Source organism: Hypanus sabinus, chromosome 18 (assembly GCF_030144855.1).
Source record: "Hypanus sabinus isolate sHypSab1 chromosome 18, sHypSab1.hap1, whole genome shotgun sequence".
Taxonomy (NCBI): domain Eukaryota; kingdom Metazoa; phylum Chordata; class Chondrichthyes; order Myliobatiformes; family Dasyatidae; genus Hypanus; species Hypanus sabinus.
The window spans coordinates 15,351,453-15,370,531 of record NC_082723.1 but is presented as its reverse complement, the minus strand read 5'-3'; the positions used below and the strand labels follow the sequence as shown (position 1 = coordinate 15,370,531).

The window sequence follows — 19,079 nt, the reverse complement described above, 5'->3', positions numbered from 1 at the left end:
GCAGAGATCTGTGTGGTCCCTGGCTGGTTTCCCGTCTGGCTCAGAAAGGCAATGGCCATTTGTAGCACTTCCCGTAATTTCTCCATATGATGTTATTGAAGGCATTGTGTGTTAAACGTGGGACTGTTCCTGATTCTTCAGTTAGGTGGTTAGGGGAATCTTTGTGTTTTTTTTTTCTTAATCCTTTGGTTTTATGGGAAACCCCTTCCTCTGCTTAGGGGATTCACTCATTGAAAATATCCCTAAAGCATAATGCTAAGACTTTCTCCTGAATTGTAATGTAGTTTATTGAAAAACTATGTAGTGGAGTTTTAGTTTTTGCTAAGAATGAACTGAGGGAAATGATGCCTAAGCATCCAATCTTGTTTGTATCTCAAATGTCATATAGGCTTCCTTTGGAACAGCACCAGGCAGCTAGTCTGTGGCCTGCTTGAAACTCAGTCATATGTCTTCTTCTCCTTCTATTCTTCACCTCTTTTCCTGGGGATGATTCCTCCCTAATGTTTTGTGTTCCAAGCAGTGCTGATAAAAATGGATCAGCCATAATGAAATGGCGGTGCAGATTCACCGGGCCAATGGCCTAATTCTGCTCATATGTCTTATGTTATCGTCACAGCTGTTCCTTCATACCATTTTTATCTTTAATCCAACCCTAATTTTTGAGATTTTTCTCAGCCGAGAAATTCTGAGCTCCTGCTTATACACTTGTTTTGGAAGATCTCAAATCTGTCAGCTTTACCCATTTTGAGCTACATTTACAACACATTGAGAGCATTACTGTGAGGATCCATATCTTCTAATACAGAGCATACTGACTCACCCAGCTGATGTTCAGCATGGCATACAATAGATTGGATTTTCCTGATTCTTAACATATCTCTCTTTGTCTTGTCCTCTTGCCATTTTGCACCCCAGGTAGATAAACTCAATAGCTCTCAGGGTATTGCTGTCAAGGTTGGTCAGTCTTTTGACTTGTCTTTGATACGTTGTCATCAACCATGTTTTGCTGGGACATTCTCTCAGCCTGATTATCATTCCTTGTAACTTGTAATAGTTCTTCAGAATTAACAATGCCAATAACTAGCAAAGCATGGTCAATTTTGTCATCTGTCAATGCACAGTGAGCAGCAAAATGTTGCAAACACTTACTTATAGGTTGCTAAAAACCATAACTAGAAATATTATAACTAAAAATATTATAAGTTTCACTTAGAGACTGTAGCCAGATGAGCTGAGCTAGTACCATCTCTCAGGTGAGTAAATACCGGCATGAGAAACAGGTAAACTACTGCTTCACCCCCTGTATTGGAGGTGCATGAGGAATCTCCTAGTCAACCGTGAAAGGGTGCTGAATAATTGTAATATGTTAGGAAATAATTCAGTCCATTGCCTGTAGTAACTCTGTGTAAGAGAAATCCATCTGGTTCCCTCCTCCCTCTCCTCCATAGCTCCATAAATTATTAACCACTTAACACAAAAATCCAACCTGTCTTCATTACTATCCTGGCCGTAGAGGGGGAAATGGTTCCTCGTGTCACTTTTGATTCTGTTGCCAATAATCCTCATTCTCTGATTCTTGACCCCTCTACCAATGGAAACAATTTCTCTCTGTCCACTCTGTCATGATTACATAAGGCTTTCCTTCCATTGCTGCCATTTACAGCATTTTCTCTTCACTCAGTCGATAGCTGGCTACAGGCCACAGTGATAGCACACTGGTGATTGATGATGTTATGTACTTGTAATGGAGGAGTGCTGCGGAGTGGTATTAGTCAAACACTTGTTTGAACTCACAGTTCCCCATGGATTAAAACTGAGAGCGGCAGCTGTGATAGGGGGAAGGGCTGGAACCAGGCCGATTACTTAGTTAGTCCTTAGACCATAGAAGGAAGGTCATCAGGTCCCTGGGCCACCCTATACCAGCTGACTCTTCGGCATAGTCTTCGCTGATCGGTTCCTCCCTGCTCCTCCTCGGGGTGGAGAAAGAGCGAGCGGGAGAGAGATCAAAAATAATAAGGTGACTATTTTATATTTTAAACAGCATCGAGAAGAAGTCAAACAAAATCACCCAGTCAGCCCAATTCTGTGTAGGCCATGTCCATTTGACCGACTGCAATACACTCAGATTTATTGTCTAAGCTTCAGATTTTAAGAGGGCAGTTGTTAGCACAGTGGTTCATAGTGAAAAGAGCAGCTCTGATGTAAAGTGAACCTTAGTCAAGCATCCAAAAACAACATGAACCACACTGACCCCTCACGAGTAGTACAACACTGGCCCATACTGAACCGCCGTGAAAAATGACCAACAGCACTGGGAAATTTTGACTTGCAATGGACACAAACCATACTAGACCATTGTGAATCAGAGTGGGGGGGGGGGGTGGCAGAATTAAGTCGTTCTGGTCTACAGAAAACCATAGGGACCACACTGAACCATCGTGAAAAGCTGAGAATCACCAATAGAGCAGCAGTGAAAATGGAGACCAGCGGTAGTTCCATCCAAAGCAACACACTCAAAATGCTGGAGGTACTCAGCAGGTCTACACCAGCGGAGTTCGATGCTTCGGGCTGAGACCCTTCTCCAGGACTGGAAAGGAAGGGTGGAAGAGGCCAGAATAAAAAGGTGGGGGGAGGAGAAGGAGATAGCTAGAAGGTGATGGACAAAGCCAGGTGGGTAGGAAATTAACTACTAAACTTCACTCACCCCATCACTGAACTGTTCCCACAACCTATGGACTCAGTTTCAAGGATTCTATATCTCGTGTTCTCAATATTTATTTCATTAATAACTGTCTATCCCCCCCCCCCCCCTCCCTTGACTGAGTCAGGCAGGATGCAGGTTCACTGCCTAATGGTGCTGTTGGTTGGTAGCGACGGTGCCTCATTCGCAGCTTCTGAAGGGTTACCTCACTGTATATTATTGTTCGGGGCATGTGAGTTCTGAACATCAAGTGATGACAGGAGTGCATTTGTAACTGTGTACTAATAGCCTGCTGATGCTATTTTGACACCAGTGAAAAATGACCACTTGAATGAAGTGCTTCGTCTTTTTCCTACAACTGATGCTGCTCATCCCATTGAGTTCCTCTGGCAGATTGGGTGTTGTTCCAGGTTCCAGCGTCTCTAATGTTTTATGTGTATCCAAGAAAGATACTGCTCTTGGCATTGTTGAGTCAGGTGAAGTTACCGACTGGGTGTTGCCCTTCCAGTCTATCCTTTAGCCGCAGCATTATATAGCACTAAAGATTATTTGCCTCTTTCAGCAATGCCTGCTCTTTGAAAGAATTGGTCAAGCTAATTTCAGTTTCCCATCAAGTTCATTATGAATTATTGATCGAAAGTTGCCATTCAATTACTTCCATCACTCTCTCACACCATGCTTCCCCAATAATACACTCTGGCCACTGTATTAGATACACTAGCACACATCGTTAATGCAAATATCTTATCAGCCAATCATATGGCAGCAACTCCATGTATTAAAGCATACAGACATAATTATGAGGCTCAGACCAAGCATCAGAACGGGGAAGAAATATGATCTAAGTGACTTTGACTGTGGAAAGCTTGTTGATGCCAGACCGAGTGATGAGTTATCACAGGAGCTGCTGATCTCCTGGGATTTTCATGCACTACAGTCTCTAGAGTTTACAGAGAATAGTGCAACAAACAAAACAGCCAGTGAGTGGATGAAAACACCTTGTAAATGAGAGAGGGCAGAGGCGAACGACCAGAATTGTTCAAGCAAACTGGAAGTCCGACAGTAACTCAAATAACCACGCATTACAGCAGTGGTGTGCAGAAGAGTGTCTCTGAATGCACAGCACATTAAACTTTGAGGTGGATGGGAGGCATCAGCAGAAGACCACACAACGTTCCACTCCTGTGCCCAATAGAGTGGCCACTGAGTGCAGCTCACCTCAGGTAAAACAGTTTGGATTTTACCACTTCTCTGAGATTTTTCTGTGAATACAGACCTTACTTTTTGTGAAGTCAGCCCCAGTGCAAGCTATCCCCGAAACGACTGAGGTTATCATTCGGCAGGGTCTTACACTGCACACTGCTGCAATTCCCTTCCTGCAGTGTGCTACTACTGCCAACTGCGACAGAGAACAATGTTAATCATTAAAAACCTGCTGGGCTGATGAGTGAATCTAATTAAGGAGAGTCATCGCCAGGCTTCCATCGGAGGGCAGGCCATTTAGTGAACAAGGCAATGAAAAGCTGCCAGGTCTGAATTGGAAATGTTCCAGAGCTTCTGATCACATGACTTCAGGATAGGGCTAAATAGAGGGAGACCATTCTGACGCTATGGTATTGTCATAATTTTGCAATTTAGGGTATGCTGTAGCTGCCAGTCTCTCACTTCCAGCTTGTCAGACTGTCAAAGCAGGTGGATTCCCACTCAGTATTGAATTTGACAATTCCCTTATGAATCTGGTACATGCAGGAGAACTTACATTAAGAATGCATACATCCTCAGTGAGGTTCATGATTATTCAGGGTAAAAAATTGTTATCAGTCCCCCACCTTCTCAAAACACACATCACTGCCATTGGCGATTTGCAGCAGCTCCAGGGAGATCAATCTTACATTACTGGAGGCTGCAGGGTAAATACAGCAAGTTTGAAAATCCTAACAACACATGAAGGTTTTGTGTTGCACTTGTAATACCTCTGACTTGGTGGTAGTCATGAGAATAGATTCAGGCTCCAACAATTCTAACTGCCTTTTGTGGCATGTTTCACGTCCTTAATGTGTTTAACCCATCAGCAGTGATGGGGTTATGAGCAAACCAAGTGTGGAGAGTCTGGCCACACCACCTGATTGAATTTAGAGATAGAGGGAAGGAAAATAAAAGGGAGAAGAATTCTTGCAGCACCTTCCCTGGCCCAGGATATTCCAGTACAACTTGGGGAACGTGGCAACCAATTTATATACGTGAGGTGACAAATGAAACCAAAGATTAGCTCCCCAACAGTTTGGCACTCCCTTGTTATTGCAGTGGAGTGCCAACCGATACTGTACCATGAAACTATTTCAGGATTCCTTTGGTTCCTTATCTCCTGTGTCTCTGAAAGAAAGCTTAAGGTTTATCTAGTTTATAACACAATGCCTTTTAGGAGAGTTTTCTGGATGCATTTGGCTGTTGTGCGTTCAAAAGTTCAAAGAAAATTTATTATCAAACTACATATGTCAACATAAGAGATTTGTTTTCAGTAATTCCAAGAACCTTAATAGACTCAATGAAAGACCCCACCCAACAGGATGGACAAACAACCAACGTGCAAAAGACAATAAACTGTGTAAATACAAAATAATAATAATAAATATCATTTATGAGATGAAGAGTCCTTGAAAGTGAGTTCATATGTTGCAGGAACAATTCAGTGATGGGGCAAGTGAAGTTGAATGGGTTATCCCACTGGTTCTTGGTTCTTGAACCTGGTGGTGTGAGTCCTGAGGCTCCTCTACCACCTTCCTGATGGCAGCAGTGTGAAGAGTACATGGCCTGGGTGGTGGGGGTTCCCGATGCAGAATGCTGCTTTCCTGCGACGTGTAGATGTGCTCAATGGGGATGACTTTACCTGTGATGGACTGGGCCATATCCACAACCTTTGGTAGGATTTTCCATTCAAGGGTATTGGTGTTTCCACACCAGGCTGTGATGTAACCTGTCAATATACTCTCCACCAGACATCCATTGAAATTTGTCAAAGTATTAGATGCTAAGCCAGATCTTCGTAAACTTTAAGGAAGCAGACAAGAGGTTTTGTAATTGCACTTAAGCGCGGAGCCACGAACAGGTCCTCTGAAATGATAACACCGAGGAATTTAAGGTCTCTCACCCCTTGGATTCCTCCGACAAGGACTGGCTCATGGACCTCTGGCCAATAATCAGCACCTTGCTGTTGCTGATGTTGAGTGTTGTAGCACCACTTTTTTTCAGATTTTCAATCACCCTGTTAAGATTTTCAATTTTCATATCAAAAGCACTTAATTGGATGGTATCCTTTTTATCTTTGCTTTGTATAATCAGACAATATAATACTACATGGGCTACACTAGCAACAAATTAGAGACAAAAAAAACTTAATCTAGTCTGTGTCTCTGGATTTCCACCATCTGCAGAACCTCATTTCTTAATTTTAACTGCCACATTATTTAAAGCTTCAGAGAAATTTCCTTTGTTTCATATATTGAATGTCTCCATATCGGCTCTGCTACTTTGACAGATTTGTTTCTTTCTTGAGTCTTTGTTTATATTTCTCAGTTCTAGACCTGAAATGTTAATTCTTTCTACAGATGCTCTTTGACCTGCTGTAGTAAACCATGTATACCTGTCTGGACACGCCCCTCTGCTGATGCTCCTGTGGCTCCTCCCACAGACCCCTGGATAAGGCGATTGTGTCACTGCTCCCCCCACAGTCCAGGGCAGTCACCCGGCATGGACGTGCTTCATTTTACTGCTAATAAAAACAATTTACTGCTAATAAAAGCCTTTCAGTTTTTACTCTACTTCCAGTCTTTTGGAGTTAGTGACAATGCACCACCTGCTCTTCTGTTTTTATTTCATACTTCCAGCATCTACATGTGTTTCGTTTATTTTTCATTTGAAGTTGGAGAATGCGGAGCAGACCTCACATGGTAACGTTGTCTTTGCTCTTGGTTTTCTCCTAGAGGAGTGACAATGGCTGGAAGCTTCTTTAACCCAATGTGTATCGGCGTCGAAGATGGGGTAAATTCATTCAGTCACAATGTTTTGCAGCATAGAAACGAGCCCAGAAGCAATTATAGATGGGGAGCAGCGAGAATTCGTTTTTATTCCAAAAAAATTCTGTAAATATATTCAGGAAATATATAGCGATCAGTAAATATCCTTTATATTGATTGTGTCATCAAAACAGTACATGCAAGGCTTTGAACAGTAGATATTAATGCAGATCCGTTATGATCTAACGCTCTAACAGGTAGCCCAAAGGTTATCAACCCTTTGTACTTGTCTGTCTGGCATTTAATTGCGATGTGGCGTCAGATCATTCGGCCCTGTCTTTACTGTCTGTTTTTTTGTATCTGTCTCAATTGACCCAAATTGAGATGCGATCTCACGGGCCAGTTGTACTACTGAACTGGTTTGCCTAGTTCTGCAAACTACCTAAATTCTTCCTCCCCACCCCCTCCAGCTGCCCACTAAGATAAGGGATTCTCCGGAAAGTTTCGGAATTTCTTTAGGGCATCGCGTAGAGCTGTAGTTTGAATTCCACGGCCACAGAGGCTGCGATGGAAACGGAGTCTACGCTTGATTCAACTATTCGTGGCAGCTTATAGTCAATTCATTACGAGTTTTTCAAATTAAAACATTCCACTTCATTTTGAATAGAAAGGCTACTCTACTTTTATTCAGTCAACGTTAATTTTCATGTAAGTTCTGTTCTTGAATGTTTGATCCAATCCGGTGTTCTGAGGAATCCAGTCCACTTTTGGGAGGGTGCAGGAGGCGCTGCAGAACAATGGTGACATCATGGCCTGCCCGAGTGGGCGGCTTCGATTGCCCTGACTGGCTGCCGCCTCCCATTTATGGTTTAGCCGCACATACGCATCGCCAGTGAGTGGAGAGAGTTAAGAGGGACTCTCTGGCAGTTGTGTTTACATTCGCCCCGGACACGCGAAGGGGGATGGCTTGTTTCTTGTCATTTTAAGAGGAGACGACACCCAGCCTTTCCCATGGTTTACCTAATGTGGCCAGAGTTGCAAAATGACTATGCAGTCAGCGGGCAGAAGATGTTTGACAGTTCGAGGCGCCTGAAGAATATCTGGGATGCGGTGAGGTTGGAAGTGACTGGAGACCCCAGCTCCGTGGTGCTCAGCAGCTTCACACAGCTGGATCCCGATCTCCCGCTGACCGAGGTAGGTAGTGGGTAGTAGGTAGCTAGTACTGTTCCCATTAGCTCAATGTTCTGCTGAGGAAGATGTACAAACCTGGGCAAAAAAAAAGTCTAGAGAAAATACAGCGACTTTTCTTTCATTTGATATAATTATGATCAGGAATTCACTGGAATTGGCCTCGAGAGCACTGGAAACATAATTTCTAAGTGTGTCCGGAAAGGAATTGTTCAGGCTTTTGAGAGAAGAAGAATTTATAAGGAATGGGATTGAGCTCGATAACTAAAATCCACGGGCCGTAACAGCTCCGTGATCCCAGGAAATCTTGCCACTTGTCAGCTCGCGCATTCCAAACTATCCTCGCAGTTGCTCTGAAGCTCTGAGTAATTTCTGCAATGTGTTTGTTTATGTAGTGGTATCCTGCTTGTGTCATGAGGTACTGTACTGCCAATTAGCACCATCCAGTCGGATGTTTAACTCTCTTTACTGTAAACCAGCATTCGCAGGTGAGGGAGGCAAGGGGATTATCAGCCGGCATCTCTCTCGGCTGTAGCGTGCCCCTCCCCTCCTCGGACTTTGGACTGTTTTCAGATTTCTGAAGTGTTAACATCTTGAACACAACGAACTCGTAAATCGTACTGGGCAACTGGTTGTAACTAAATCAAATGCTACGTGTAATTATCCAGCTGTCCACTTACTGCATTTTCGCACAGTAATTTAGTTCAGTAGCTCCGCGATTGCTATAGAGGAGATTCTGTTATGAATTGTAGGTCCATTTTTCAGGTGTAGCTTGGGATCAATTTAGATATAATGGACATTTTCAGTCATGAATTTTATCCACATAGTTCGCTGAGGACTCCTGACACTTTGAAGAGATATAGGCTTCTAGTTGAAAGAGGGGAGAAACTTAAGGCGACTTCAAATAATCGCTATTAAGCTGAATTTACGGCCTCTACCCTTTTAACAGCTGCCCAAGTTCAAGCTGTCCTTCTTACTACGGTGTGTTTATTGGGACCTCCATCTCCTCCTCCTCCTCTTCTCCTTCTTTTGCTTACTTCCCACATCCAATGGTAATAATGATGCTCAATTATAGACTGCTAGTTGAAAATGTGTATTTGACCTCAGAGGGCATCACATGAGCTTGCTGCTCCCCTACTCAGATACCAACAAAACTAACGTCCTTCAAAAACGGAAACTAATTCTTGTGTCTGCCGTTGTCTGTTCAATATGTGCTAGTTAGTCTACCACAGTCATTGTGTTAACTACCTTCTCGGCTTAGGACGGTTAGAACTGGGTGATTACATGTGGTCCATTGAGTCTGATCTGTCATTACATCATGTCAGATGGATTATCTCTCTTCACCCCATTCTCCTGCCTTCTCCCAGTGACACTTGATACCCTTGCTAATCAAGAACCAATCCAACTCTGGTTTAAATATACCCATTGACTTGGGTTCCTCTGGCTTCTGTGGCAATGAATTCTACAGATTCACATTCCTCTCACTGAAGAAGTATCTTTTCATCTCTGTTCTAAAGGGACACCCTTCTATTCTGCGGCTGTGCCCCCGGTCCTAGACACCTCCTGCCCCCTATAGGAGACATCCTTACCATGTCCACTCCAGGGCTTGAATGGAGGCTAAGTGTAGCAGCACACTGTTGCTCATAACTAATCTCCTGCTCTGTGGGTGACCCATTTTCACATCCAGGGGTGAAATCGGTCACTGGTGTATGGCCACCTTAGGACCAGATGGAACATTATTTTATCAATTTTTAAGATGCCCCAGCAGGAAAATCTAGCTGCACTCTCTGCAGTCTTGGCAGTGGGAACAGTTGAAATGTAATCCCCTGCATTGTCTGTGTGTTTTCTTTTGAAAAACTCGAGGACACTTGAATTAAAAATAAAATGCCCAAGAGGAAGCTGCAATGCACTGGAAATCAGTCTTCAATGATATTGCTAGAGCAGCAGAAGCAGTTTCTCCTTTTTCTAGAGATGTCCCTAGAGGAAGGGTTGCATTGTAGCTGTCTGCTCTGTGCATTTAGCAGTAATAGTTGCCCCACTGCTCTCCAATGTACAATTTGTAGGCCTTTTATATCCTTTTCCCTTCTGCAGCCTTGAGCAGGAGTGGGTTTTGCCCACACTGCTGTTCATCGTGTATTTCAGCGGGTATTTGAGTCTTGGCACCATTCAACCATGGTGGAGGGGCAAAGCAAGATACTGCTGCTGGCCTTGGCCAACAAACAGGCACGCTTTCGTTAGCCATTGAGCGAAGGAGCTCAAACCAGAGCATTGAAAGGATTGCAACCTCCGCCTGGACTGTTAATCTCCTTGTACTGAATGGTCAAACCTGAATCCCTCCTGGCTCAAAATTGTAAAAAAGGAGATGAAAGCAAGTTTTGTGTTTCACTTACCACCAAAAGAACACCCCAAAATGCTTCAAAGCTAATGGAGTACTATGAAGTACACTGTCACACTCTAAGAAAGAGAGTAACCAATTTGTGAACAAAAGCTCCCTTAAAGAACAATGGAGCACAGCCAGTTCCTGTCTTTCTGGTGTTGCTGGGTGATGGAGAAATCTCCATAGTTGTGAATAGCTTTGGATATCTTGAAAATTGTGTCAATGTTTACTGCAAGGAAATCTGGAACTTTTGTTCTCTGTCTCACCAACAAAGATAATTGGTTCCACTGGAACTGACAGCCCAGAAACTGAACTATCTCTTGGGTGGTACTGTACTGGATCCCTTGACCTACAGAACTGCGGAGAACACATCAGGGGAAGATAATGGAGGAAGAAGTCTGAAAACATGTAAAAAAGAATTGAGTTTGGTAGTGAGGGGTTAATTTTGTCCATATTTTGGGATTGTAGTTGATAGTTATCACTTAATCTTTTGCATTGATTTGAAACCTTAAAAATAATTTAGAAGCTCACCTTCTCCCATTAACTCATAATTATTGCCAAAGGCAAGGAAGCGTAACCAATCACAGACACTAAAGGAAATGTATTATCTTGAATTTGTGAATTGACTCTCTACCTCTAGCTATCACATTCAATATTGATGAGCTGGAACAGATTACAAATACAATAGCAAGATACTAATGAAAATGTGGAAACAAAATGCTGGAAACAGACAGCAGATTGGGCAGCATTGGTGGAGAGAAAAACAGACTCTCATCAAGTTTCACCAGAATGTGAGTTAAATGAGAAGGAAAGCCAGTAAGGTAAATTAAAAGGAATGGCATGAAAAGTGGAATGCAAGAGAAATGACAGGAGCGCAAAGACTAAGTTTAGTGGTAGGAGCATGTATATGGAAATAGCCAAATCACTTTCATCCGCTCCTGGATAGAAAAATGAGGTGAATATCTGAAGAGTTGGAACTCAACATTGAACCAGTCACAGTTATATCTGTGCTCCATCTCCCTTCTATGCTCACTTTTAGGCAAGAGATAAAACACACACTGGCTTTCAACAGGGCCGTTCTCTCCAGGAGTCCAAGCACTGAGATGATACAAGGCCTATTGCTGTTTCATGGGAACAGTTGTGTTTATTGTCAGCCAACACCTCTAATTTGTATTGTCTAACATTTGCTGATAGGGTGTATTTACTGTATGTAAATTATTTGCTATGCATCTCTAAATTACATGACTTCTGGAGTGTAAAGTTCTTTGGTGTATCCAAGGTCATGAAAGATGCTAGTAAATACAAATTGTTTTCACAGTATCATAAATAATATTGAGATGAGGGATGTAAAACTACACTATCCAGATCTCAGGTGGTCAGATCCATTATCACTCTATTGGGCAATTTCCTTACACACTCCATGCCATGAAGAGCATCCAGACTCTGCCAGTGTGACATCTTCTCACTTCTAAATCCAGCTGTCTTGGCTGAGTAACACTGCTAATTAGAATTTGCATTGCAAGAAGAGCCCTAGAGCGCTGGAAGATGGAATGGGCTGTACAATTTCACACTACTGTAGACAATGGGAAAGGGAAAAGGCTTGCCAAGGGCATTATCCATGAGGTTGTTTGTCTGTTAATAAGCTAATAAACTTGAGTTCACACTCAGTTGAAAGCTCTTTATAGTGAGGTGGGGGAGGACCCCAGTATAGGATTCTTCCACTACTGACAGGGAGGGGCTGGGTTGGGTTGATTATTGTAATGGAATACCACTTCATGGGGCCACACATGCAGCAATAGTGCTATCAGCTTTAAGAAATGTAATTGAACTCTATATAATTCGTTGTCTATGAAAATAAAAATGAAAGGGCTTATTCGTGTAATTTATTCTTGTTTATTATTGTAATTTTTTAATTATGAATAAAGTTTTAAAAATGTTTTTAAAAGAGGTTCTTTAATGGGATATTTATGGGACTTGCATTCATTTAAGGCTTTGAATGTCTGACTGTGGAGATCAGCATTGATCCCTCTGATCATGGAGAATTTGCATTGCTCCTCCCTGCTCTTTGATAGTTGTAACAGCAGCAACTGCTACACTCTGCACCCCTTTTGTCTCCTGCCACATCAGCTGGAAAGAAAGCACGAGGAATCTTCGCAGAAAAAAGAGGCTCAGCAAATGAACTGCCTCACCTCAACACAACCTGAAATTGTTGATTGTAGTGTGAAGACAAGTCACCCACAGTGCAGGGTAGGGTGAGCCTTTAATAGTTTTGCTTCTGCTGCTGTCACCTTAGAGTGTGTAAAGGGTCTGTATTTTGCTGTAGGTTTTCTGTGCTTCTAAAGGTGGCTACGGTCCATTTTGAAATGAATTGTGCTTCCAGGTGCTTTAATCTGCAGAGCCATAATATAATGTGAGCATTTAGACAGGGAGTTAAATTGGAGCAATCTAAAATCTGGGTGGGGCAACTTGGGCTTGGTTCTGATTCACATGCCCACAGAAATGTGTACACAGGGCACCTAGAGACAACACAACTACAAAGCTGTTACTTTCAGATGCACATAATACAATTAATCTTGGATGACTTTTGATAAGGTTATGTGCTTGCTTACCTCACTATCTCAGTCATCTATTCCAGCCCTCTAATTCTACTCTCAGGGAATTATGTCACCGTGTCTGAGGAGGCCATGACTTTAGCAGCTGGGGTCCTGAAAATTTCTGCCCTTAATCATCTTATTATTTTCCTGTTCTCATGTAAGGGGTTCCTTAAAGCCTACCCCTGTGATCACTTGCCCTTATCACATTGTGTTTGATACTTCTGTGATTGGTTAAATGGAGGGAAACTGCTCCCATTAGAGTCAAGGAACACTAAAGCACAGAACCCCTTACGGGTCATCCTACCTAGTCCATGTCAAACTATGATTCTGCCGAGTCCCATCAACCTTACCTAGACCATACCACTCCCATCCATGTACTTATCCAATCTTCTCTTCCATGTTAAAAATCGAACCCATAGCCACTACTTCGGCAGGCAGCTCATTGCATATTCTTACCTCCCTCTGAGTGAAGAAGTTCCTTATCGTGTTCCGATTAAACATTTCACCTTTCACTCTTCACCCATGACTTTTGGTTGTAGTCTCACCCAACCTTTATATACCTCTATCAAATCTCACACTGATTTAATTGCTGAATGGACCACCGGTATCGTAACAGTTCTATTTTCTGTTCTGGGGGTAGTATTAAGATAAAATGTTGTTGTTAAACAATCTCCAATATCATAGATCAGGAATATACAGGCACTGTCATTACTATTATGCACATTCATGGTGGGGGGAGAAAGGGAGATCTGTTCCTCCTAACACTGCAGTATTTATTGATAAATGGGCCACATTGTGGAAACATTCCTTTCTTTCTCCGATCGTGCCTGTTCCGTAGTGACCCAGGCCTGCACCCCCAGTGGATAAAAACTGCAGCACGTTTGTATTTCTTTCTGTGTTGCTGCATTCATTTGAAACCTTCAACCTATTTGCCTGGCCTGTTCTGAACAAGATAACAATACATTATTGAACAAAATGTGTTGCTGAAATCAGTTTTCATAGACCCAGCATTGTGCAAGGCCCCAATTGTTGGGACTGATGAATGCGGCTAGTCATACAGCCTGAGCAGGGAATATTGTAAGGTCTCAAGCCAGGCATTAATAGTGCAATTATGGCTGTGGCTCTGACTTGAAATAATTAAGATCGAGCAACAGGAGGGGCCTCTGACTCTTCACAGCAATGCAGACACATTTAGTTCTCAGTAAACTGCCCATCTCGAATCAGATGGGGTCAAAGTTACCCTTCCGTCATTTCAGAGTCTGTTACCTTGAAGGCAGCTCCAAGCAGCATGCTCTTCTCCTGTCTGCTGGATCCCAGAGGCACAAACCCTCCTGTCTGCTGGATCCCAGAGGCACAAACCCTCCTGTCTGCTGGATCCCAGAGGCACAAACCCTCCTGTCTGCTGGATCCCAGAGGCACAAACCCTGCTGTCTGCTGGATCCCAGAGGCACAAACCCTCCTGTCTGCTGGATCCCAGAGGCACAAACCCTCCTGTCTGCTGGATCCCAGAGGCACAAACCCTCCTGTCTGCTGGATCCCAGAGGCACAAACCCTCCTGTCTGCTGGATCCCAGAGGCACAAACCCTCCTGTCTGCTGGATCCCAGAGGCACAAACCCTCCTGTCTGCTGGTTTCCAGTGCATAGACAATCTAAGAAAATGAAGCGTGAAGTTTTGACTCAGTAAATTCACTGTGAGTTTAAAAAGCTCGATTTTATAAAATCAGCTTTTTATTTTCTCTATCGTTTGGATGTGCTGCTCCAGTAGAGGAGTGAAACTAGCATCTGACTTTAACAAGGTTGGGATATGGTGAATGAAGATGAGAGGTATCCCAGGTCCACTAATAGTTCAGCCATACCATGCATTGCAGAGTGTGGAACTGAGTTAGACTGATCACCAGGAGCAGTTAGCTGTGAGGGAGTGAGGGTACTCTAAGCAATCATCACTTAACTCATTGGGGTGACTGATAAGTTCATGGCCTAAGGTAGAAGGAGATGAGTTATTAACTTCAAACTTTCTGCATAATCACTCAGAGTTGAACTGCATGTGTGAGTAACAAGAGCTGTATAACTCATCTCCTTCTACCATAACTTATCAATCACCTCTGCTGTGGGCACCTTCTGGAGGTCCAGGATCCGTATGCTCCACGGCCGCTGGACTAAGTGTGTAAATGTAGGAGGGGACTGTGTTGAAAAATAAATGTGCTGGTTTTCTAAAATGGACTCCTTCTACCCAAGGCCATGAACTTATCAATCACCCTTCGTAGGATATTTTCCATTAGGTTGAGAGGGTGGTTAAGGATGGAGGCGCTTCCTCCATACAGTGCCAGAATGTCTCCTTCGAAGCTCACACTCAGCTGTCAAAGACAGGAGTGTTACCCACTGAGCTAAGGCTGCCAACAGGTGCCCAAATGAAAATTGACTCATTATTAGTACTGATCAAAATGTACTCCAACAGAACTAAAGCATCTTGAGACACTAGACAGGAAGTAAGAGCCGAAATGTATTCAACAATGCACGCACATTTGACTGGAGATAAATGATACTTTAGATTTACTGGGAGGATTCTTGAGGCGGTAACAGTTTCAACATACATAGTTTCTGCAAAGTTGTTGATCTGTTTGTCTGATGAATGGTGGGCAGCTCTTCCGTTCCAACACTGGCCAGCTTCTCGTAACCAGGCATGCAGAGAATTCTCTAGTACCGAAACTCTGTTGTTTCTGTTTATTGTGCATTCCACAAATATTCAAAACTAAAACAACATACACAGAATGCGGGAGGAACTCAGCCTGTCAGGCAGCATCCATGGAAATGAATAAGCAGTTGTCGTTTTGGGCCGAGCCCCTTCCTCAGGACTAGAAATGAAGGGGGAAGATGTCAGAACAATAGAGGGAGGAGAAGGAGGCCTGCTGGAAGGTGATGGGTGAAGCTGGGTGGGTGGGAAAGGTCAAGGGTTGGAGAAGAAGGAATCTGACAGGAGAGGAGAGTGGACCATAGGAGAAAGGGAAGAAGGAGGGGACCCTGAGAAGTAACGGACAAGTAAAAGGTCAGACTGGGGGATAGAGGAAGGGAGAGTGGGGGGGGGATTTTTTTTTACCAGAAGGAGAAATCAATGTTCATGCCATCAGGTTGGAGACTACTCAGACGAAATATAAGGTGTTGCTCCCCACCCTGAGTGTGGTTTCAATGTGGCACACGAGGAGGCCATGGGTGGACGTGTCGGATGTCAGAATGGGAATCAGAAAGCTACTACCGTAATGGACTACTTTGGTTCTTTGAATGACTCTTCCAAAAAAAGCCCTATCTCGACTGTCATAGGCACATATGCGTCAGTAGATGGGTTATCTGGCGCACTGCACGTGCTCTCATGCACTTGTTCTACTCCCTTTTGTTTTTATTCCTAGCCCTCACAAGAGTGAAAAGTAGCTGCTTTCCTTTGAGGTTCTTGCCTGTTATTCTCTGCCCTCAGAAGCTGGTCACCGGATAGAAATGGATTCGCTTTCCCACTTCCCTGCAGTAAGAACAGAATCATCCAAGTTCATATTGCCCCCAGTGCCACAGGTGGGGTGGATAGCTGTGTGTGCATGTGTGGGGTAGTTGGAAGCCTGTGTGCATTCTTCGGCAGTCTAATACCCCATCATGCTCACTATTGAAACTCGTCAATCAAGAATGAGGGTTTCGGGGAGTAGCTATATGACTGAGTCATCAACTTGAGGAGGGAAAAAAAATCCAGTAGTTCAAGAAGGAAGTGTTCTAAGAATACCATTTGTATTTAATTATCAGTTCATATTGTAGCCGGCAGCTTTGACATTATAGTTATGCTGAGATGAGGAACAAAGCAGAGAAGGTTCCCTTTATGTTGCTAAAAATCTTTTAGATCGCTAGCTTTGAAAATGACCTTGTAACTTCTGAAAAATATATTTCTTAGTATTAACAGTGCTGTGTGACACACACAAACACTCTGTCCTGATAGTGTACTCTGAACATATTATCTTAAAAAAAATTAGTTCAACACTTCGACAGCTACAGTTGAACTTGATGTTAAAGAGTAACATTTCTGACGGTTCCTGAATCAAAAATCCGACTTGCTGAATTTCATGAGATCCCCACTTTCCTGATGTGACCTTGAACGTGAATCAGAAATGCACGGAGAACCTTGGCTGACAAAAGGGGGGGATCAGCTCATTCTTTATATTCCAGTCTGTCCACCTCCTAGATTTCATTTTGACAAGAATTTTAGAATCAAATCATTAACTGGGTAATAAGGGTTTCCTTGTATCAGTGATGGCAGGATATGTAATCTCAATAAAATCTTTAACTCTTAGCTTTGTTATCCGAATCTAACTTGGGAACAACTAGGTAACAAAGTTCATCACTTTGTGTCTCATTTGCAAGCATTCTTGAGTTGGAGTAGAAGGAAACACCCAGCAGGTCAGTGGAAAAAGAACTACTTTCTGAAGACACACAAAATGCTAGTGGAACGCAGCAGGCCAGGCAGCATCTATAGGAAGAAGTACAGTCGACGTTTCAGCCGAGACCCTTCGTCAGGACTCCTGGCCTGGCCTGCTGTGTTCCACCAATATTTTGTGTGTGCTGCTTGAATTTCCAGCATCTGCAGATTTCCTCGGGTTTACTTTCTGAACATTCTACTTAAGAACTGAAACACTTAGGCAGAGCCTGTGGAGCTAGGAATAGAATTAATGCTCAGATCTTCAACCTCAAATATTAACAGTGGTTACCTTTCCAAAAACATATTGTGGTCTGAGTATTTCCAACATTTTTGCCTTTTATTTCAGTCTTTCAGCACATTGTTAAAATTAGTTCTGGTGTGGTACTGTTGGAGTAGTGTATTGTTGTAGGTGACTTCTGGTAGGCGAAAGCCTTATTTTCTGTTTAGGTTAGGTAAAGATCTTATGATTATGCATTTTGAGGAAGAGTAGCAGAGTTTCTGCTGTCACTAAAGTAATTGTTACGTGATTGCACGTGGGAGCTTGCTGAGTGAAAATTGACACTGATTTCCTGCATCACACAGGGCTCTGATTTGAAGTGCGTCATGCCCTGTAAGGCTCTTTGGAACAGCCTTGCATAATAAAGGGTGTATTTGATCTGCCAATTTCTCTTACTTAACCAACCAGTTATGATAAACTGTGATGAAATGGAAGATGTCTGTCGGCCCCTGAAAGTGTTCCATTCTGAATAGAGTAGACGTGGAAGAGGATGTTTCCCGTAGTGGGTGCGTCTAAGACCATGGGCACAGCCACAGAATGAAGGGCATCCATTTAGAATAGAGATGAAGAGGAATTTTTTTTTAGCCAACTGGGAGTGAAACTGTGAAATTAAGTGCTGCAGCTATCTGTGGAGCAGTTATTGGGTATATTTAAAGTGGAGGTTGATAGGTTGAGAGAAGGCAGGAGAATGGGGTTGAGAGGAATAAATGAATCATGATGGAATGGCAGAGCAGACCCTATGGGCCTAGTAGCCTAGTTCTGCTCCTCTGTTTTATGATTGTATGGCCTATTTATTGTTGAATGAATGAAGTAGATCTCCGGTGTGGTCTGAGTGTTTCCTAGTTTGGTACGTTCATCTCCCTCTTCTGTGTTTCAGTACCTAATTTGTGAATGGTAGATGGGTTGACAGATGGTTTGGGAGAATGAGAAGTGTTGCAATTGATCTTTGTGTCATTAGGCAATAGAGGGGAAGTGTGGGACTGGGTTTCTGCTTCTATTTTTAAAAATTGAGCTCATTTCTGGAGAAGCTTGTAGTTGAAGATGTGTCCATGTTCGGGTAGAGGTCACATTCTGTCACCCTGCCTATTCTCCCGATGCAGGTTTGCACACACAACTTGGATAGAATCCCTAAGACAGTTGGCACCCCAGATAACCAGAGTAACACTTGTCAGTTGATCTGGTTGTAACTCTGTGCCTCCATGTGTGCAAACATTCAATATGAGGTTGTTGGAAAGGAAAACGTGTAGAAATAAACCATGAAGGGAGCATTTCTGAGTAATGCTTTTCAACTTGAATTCAGTTTGGATAGTAAATATTTATTGTAACCATGGTACTTTATCTGGCTTGGCCTCCACAGGTACTAAGAGATGGGGAGCATTAGAAGGAGATCCAATAAAGCTCCAAAGTAAAATAAGTCCAAAGTTTCCTTTTCAGTGGTGTGGGATTAAAGTCATCAAGTATGCAATGTGTTTGCACTGTGCT

General features: G+C 43.0%; 1 protein-coding gene and 1 long non-coding RNA gene across 5 annotated transcripts in view; one reads left to right on the top strand and one right to left on the bottom strand.

Annotated features, from left to right (window-relative positions):
• Nucleotides 1-4,207, bottom strand: part of LOC132407349 (uncharacterized) — a 65,906-nt gene extending 61,699 nt beyond the window's left edge. Inside the window, exon 1 of the long non-coding RNA XR_009516452.1 lies at nucleotides 3,978-4,207. This is a non-coding gene — a long non-coding RNA (uncharacterized LOC132407349). The remainder of the gene's footprint in view (nucleotides 1-3,977) is intronic.
• LOC132407346 (ral guanine nucleotide dissociation stimulator-like) overlaps nucleotides 1-19,079 on the top strand; it is a 156,723-nt gene that overhangs the window by 101,924 nt on the left and 35,720 nt on the right. Inside the window, exon 1 of one of the 4 annotated variants that reach the window (XM_059993705.1) lies at nucleotides 7,595-7,908. The exons of 2 other annotated variants lie outside the window; for them this stretch is intronic. In XM_059993705.1, the coding sequence (XP_059849688.1) occupies nucleotides 7,726-7,908 (183 nt within the window). In that variant the 5' untranslated portion in view covers nucleotides 7,595-7,725. Of the gene's footprint in view, nucleotides 1-7,594; nucleotides 7,909-19,079 lie in introns of those variants that run through there. One more of the 4 variants, XM_059993702.1, reaches the window with a different exon arrangement.